Source organism: Carlito syrichta, unplaced genomic scaffold, assembly GCF_000164805.1.
Source record: "Carlito syrichta isolate Samal-C Ts95f unplaced genomic scaffold, Tarsius_syrichta-2.0.1 Scaffold132761, whole genome shotgun sequence".
NCBI classification, from domain to species: domain Eukaryota; kingdom Metazoa; phylum Chordata; class Mammalia; order Primates; family Tarsiidae; genus Carlito; species Carlito syrichta.
Window position 1 is genome coordinate 225,266 of NW_007076857.1, and position 5,054 is coordinate 230,319.

Here is a 5,054-nt window from a genome sequence, read left to right on the forward strand (position 1 = left end):
CCGCAGCCTCGACCTGCTGGGCTCCAGGGATCCTTCCACCTCAGCCTTCCAAGTAGCTGGAACTACAGGCACACGCTACCATGCCTGGCTGATTTTTTTATTTATTGTAGAGTTGCCTAGGTGGGTCTCAAACCTGTGGGCTCAGGCAATCCACTCACCTCAGCCTCCCAAAGCGTGAGATTACGGGCTGAGCCACCGAGCCCGGCTTGCCAGCTGATTTTTAAAAAATGTATATCTCAGTACATATTCCATCTCTTTATTTGCTCTTTGGTGCAATTTGAATGGAAAATTTCAGGAAAACATACATTTCTGAAAAACCTGTGCTGGCATAAGTTTGTCCTGCAGAATCACCAGCAACTTCTATCCCGAGAGGGGACATCTAAGTGCAAAGTGTTAGAATATAAGTAGGTATAAAACAACAGAGAAACTGAATAAAGAACACCTATAAACCAACAGGATAACATTCAGTCCAGTAGGAAAAAATGTATAAAGGCTTGAGTAGACATGTCACAAAAGAGGATATCTAAATGGCCAACAAACAAATGAAAAGGTGATCTACCTCAGTTACCAGGGAATTGTAAAATGAAGAGTACAATGAGATACCATTATAAACCCACTAGCAAGGCTAAATTAAAAGACTACCAGAATTTGGCAATGATGTAGACCGCAGGTTCTCAACTGGTGACAATTCTGCCCATGTGAGATAATTTGGCAATGTCTGGGGACGTTTCTGTTGTCACAACTGGCGGAGGAGGGTGCTACTCTCTATCATCTAGTGGGTGGAAGCCAGGGATGCTGCTAAACATACTGCAATGCACAGGACAGCCCGAACTGTCAATACTGCTGCAGCTGGGAACCCTTGAGGTGGTGCAACCAAAGCATATCAATTGACAAGACCACTTTGCAAAACTGCTTGGCATTGTTTTCTAATGCTGGACATGCACACTAAAACCCCAGTAATTCTACTCTTAAGGACACACAGAGATGTGCCCAACAGAGATGCACACACAAGGCACCACGAATCAAAAGCCATGTTCCCAGCAGTATTACTTGCAATGGCCAAAAATCAGAAATAGGCCAAATGTCTACCAATAGTAAAATGGCTAATTCGTAGGATATTTACACAGCAATGAGAAAGAACAGACTAGAATGATGGTCCTACACTACTTGGATGGCTCTCGTGTTTAAAGAAAGCCAGATGTAAAGGAAATAACATCATGATTTTTCTTTATGTAAAATCCAAAAATGGACCAAAAACACCTGTGGTTTTAAGAATCAGAATAGGCCGGGCTTGGTGACTCAGTCTGTAATCCCAGCACTTTGGGAGCCCACAGGTTTGAGACCAGCCTGGGCAACTCAGTGAGACCTCATCTTTACAAAAAATCAAAAATTAGCTGGGGATTATAGGGCGTGCCTGTAGTTCTGGCTACTTGGAAGGCTGAGGTGGAAGAATAGCCGGAGCCCTGCAGGTCAATGCTGGGGTGGCCCTGAACGTGCTACTGCACTCTAGCCTGGGCGACGAAGTGAGACTCCAACTCAAAAAAAGAAAAAAGAATCAGAATAGTGGACAACTATGCTGGGAGAAGTCGGATATTGAAAAAGGGGACGTAAGTGGAGCTGTGGAGGGAATGTACATTAGAGGGGAGCAGTGATTAGGAAGGAAAATGAGTGGGCTTTGGAGGCAACATCCCATCTCTTGATCTGGATAGAGATTACCTGGGTGTGCTCATGTTGTGAAAAAAAAATCACTGAGACACACATGAGTATATAAACGTAATATCCATAAGCGCTTCTATATATGTAATACATCAATTTATAAGTTAATTAAAAAGAACAAATGGGCTAATAACGCAAATCTGTCCAATTCCCTAGAAATAAAATGCCCTTTTGAGATTTGTGGAAAGAGAACATCCACATGTACAAAAAACAGAAGGAACTGTAAAGTGCTAGTTAACAACTCTTTACCCAAGACTGGGCTTTATGGGTACCTGTCGTTTGATTGAAACCAATTCCATGTCTAGTTGTCTCAGCACCGTGGTAGCAGCAGTAGCATTCGCAGAAACAGCCTCCACGTCTTCTTGAGAAAGAAACATTCCTTTCGGAGGTTTCCTTTTTGCTCTGTTTTTAGCTTGTGTGCTATGTTTTTCTTTTTTGACCTGAGGAATTGTCTCAGTAGGGGGTACCTGGATGATATACATATTTGATAAATGAAACTAAGAAATAAAAATGTCAAGTGATCAGTAATAAACACATTTATTTCCTTACCATGGCACCAAAACAATCTAATGCCATATAAGAATCACAACCCATTTTAGGCTTTTGACTTTTGGCTAAACACTTCCAATGTACTCTATTCTCTTCTTACACAGATACATCCTTAACTCTATCACTTTAAGCCTCTGAGAATAAGAATACTCAGCTTTCTGTAGTAATATAGAAATTAAAAAAAAAACCTATATGTATTCTCTGGTGAGCACTGTGGCTACAGATATACATATATATTGTGTGTGTGTGTGTGTGTGTGTGTGTGTGTGTGTGTGTGTGTCTGCATGTACGATATGCAGGTAGATGAATAGGGAGCTACTTTGTCCTAAGAGCAGTCCTCAGGATACACATCTTTTCTTTTTGGACACTTAATTTTAAGTGCAACTTATGTAACTTGCTCTAAAAATACTCATGTTGTCATTTTAAAATACATGACTGCTATTAAGTTTTTAAGTGTTTTCTGCAAAACCATAATCTTCAGAAATGGTCGACAGTCACACCCTCCTGAATGTGCCCAATTTCTTCTGATCTCACAAGTACTAACCAGGGTCAGGCCTGGTTAGTACTTGGATGGGACCCAAAACCTTTAGAAATGAAACAGTGAAATCTGGCAAGGAAAAGAATATGTCTTACTGGTAACCACTTTAAGAACAAGAAGTTTTACAATCTCATCTTGTTAGTGTATTACCATTACACTGATAAAGTTGAACATATGGCTTTTTGCTTCATATTTTAAAAGACCGAGCTAAAGACAATGTTAATTATGATGGCAGTGATAATTTCTTGAATAAGTGGTAATAAACAATATATAAAAATGTTAGTAGACCATAAACTATGCTCTGTATAGCACGATGCTATTTAATAAAGATCACTTACTGACCACATGTCTATTTTAATAACATTTTAGTACTTAATTTAAACATTTTTTTCTTTTGAATCAAAAATTGTACTATAAATAAGAATTACAGAAATTGATATAAAACCAAGTTTTTACTCTTTCATTAAAAATATTCCATTGAAGAACACAATAAATAACAATACATCAAAACAAACCCTACTAAAAACTCCAAGTACAACTTGATTTCCCAGTCTAATGTAACCAACACTCTGGATCTTGTAATATGAGTGCCACTCATATAAATCTGGCAAAAGTGCCATCCAGAAAGAAGTATGAATTTCCAATTTGGTGATATATAACAAAAGAAGCCTTTAAAATGTTTCTAGAACACTTTGACTCAACAATTCAACTTCTAGGAATTAATTCTAATGAAAAAACAAAATGCACTAATATTTAATTATGTGATAATCAAGGCAGCATTATTTATAAAAGCAAAAACCAGGGGAAACAAACAATGTAGAAATCCACATAAAACTACTTAACTCAATTATGAAAAATTCATAGGATAGAACAGCTAAGTATTGTATCTAACATAAAAATATATTTCAGATAAATTTTAAAAGGTTATTTTTTAAAAATCACATAGTAAGACCCTCATTCTAGCATTTAAAAAAAGTAAATAGATTGAGAATTATGTGATATATAGACACATACATTTTTTTTTTTTTTTTGAGTTGGAGTCTCACTCTGTCGCCCACGGTAGAGTGCTGTGGCACCCTCATGGCCGCCCCAGCATCAATCACTGGGCTCCAGCGATTCTTCTGCTTCAGTCTTCCAAGTGGTCGAACTACAGGCATGTACTACCATGCCCGGCTAATTTTTTATTTATGGTAGAGACAAGGTCTTGCCAAGTTGCTTGGGCTGGTCTTGAACCCATGGGCTCAGGCAATCCACACGCCTTGGCCTCCCGAAGTGCTGGGATTACAGGCTGAGCCACCGAGCCCAGCCAGGCACATACGTTTTACAGAGAGAGATATCTGGGAGAAGTCACCAAAATGTTGACAGTGATTACGGGTGATAATATCCTAAGTCACTTTTTCTTCTTTTTGTTAGCTGTACTTCCCACCTTGTCTATAAAAAGCATATTATTACTGATGCCTTCTTAAACTTCAGATATACCTAGATTCTTTTATTTTTCCTGGTTTAAAACAACTACTCATAATTAAGGGGGATAGAGAACTCTTTTTTTTTTTTGAGTTGGAGTCTCACTCTGTCACCCAGACTGGAGAGCAGTGGTCACTCCCGGCCACCGCAGCCTCGACCTGCTGGGCTCCGGCGATCCTTCCGCCTCAGCCTTCCAAGTAGCCGGAATTACAGGCATGCGCCACCATGCCCGGCTAATTTTTGATTTATTGTAGAGATGAGGTCTCGCCAAGTTGCCCAGGCAGGTCTCGAACCCGTGGGCTCAGGCAATCCACTCACTTCAGCCTCCCAAAGTGCTGGGATTACAGGCTGAGCCACCGAGCCCGGCTGAGAACTCTTTGAACACATATAAAATCATGTACAATTGCAGAGAATCATGAGCCTCTTGAATCTGGAGACTAAAAATCTCTTGTATGACAACTTTCAAATTGTGAGAGATGAAACAGTTACCAAATGTGAGGTGATGGTCCTGACTCGCCATGGTGTGACCACACTGTTGTTTCTGAGTAACAGTCCCTGCAGTTCCCTGTGATCCCCTTAGGACTGGGTGTGTGCAGACACAGAGGCAGTACAGCTGAACAGAGGCCCGAGGCTGCCTGGACTCCCCGGCACCACTTTCTAGTCTGCTGAGCTGATGCCTTAAGAAGGACATCAGTAGCAAGGCTTGGTGGCTCAGCCTGTAATCCCCCGCCTTTGGGAGGCTGAGGTGAGTGGACTGCCTGAGCCTGCGGGTTCGAGACCCATCTGG

General features: G+C 40.6%; 1 protein-coding gene across 1 annotated transcript in view; it reads right to left on the reverse strand.

Moving 5' to 3' along the window:
- Positions 1 to 5,054, reverse strand: part of RCOR1 (REST corepressor 1) — a 46,008-nt gene that overhangs the window by 12,044 nt on the left and 28,910 nt on the right. Inside the window, exon 6 of the mRNA XM_008049360.2 lies at positions 1,989 to 2,183. Coding sequence (XP_008047551.2) covers positions 1,989 to 2,183 — 195 coding nt within the window. The remainder of the gene's footprint in view (positions 1 to 1,988; positions 2,184 to 5,054) is intronic.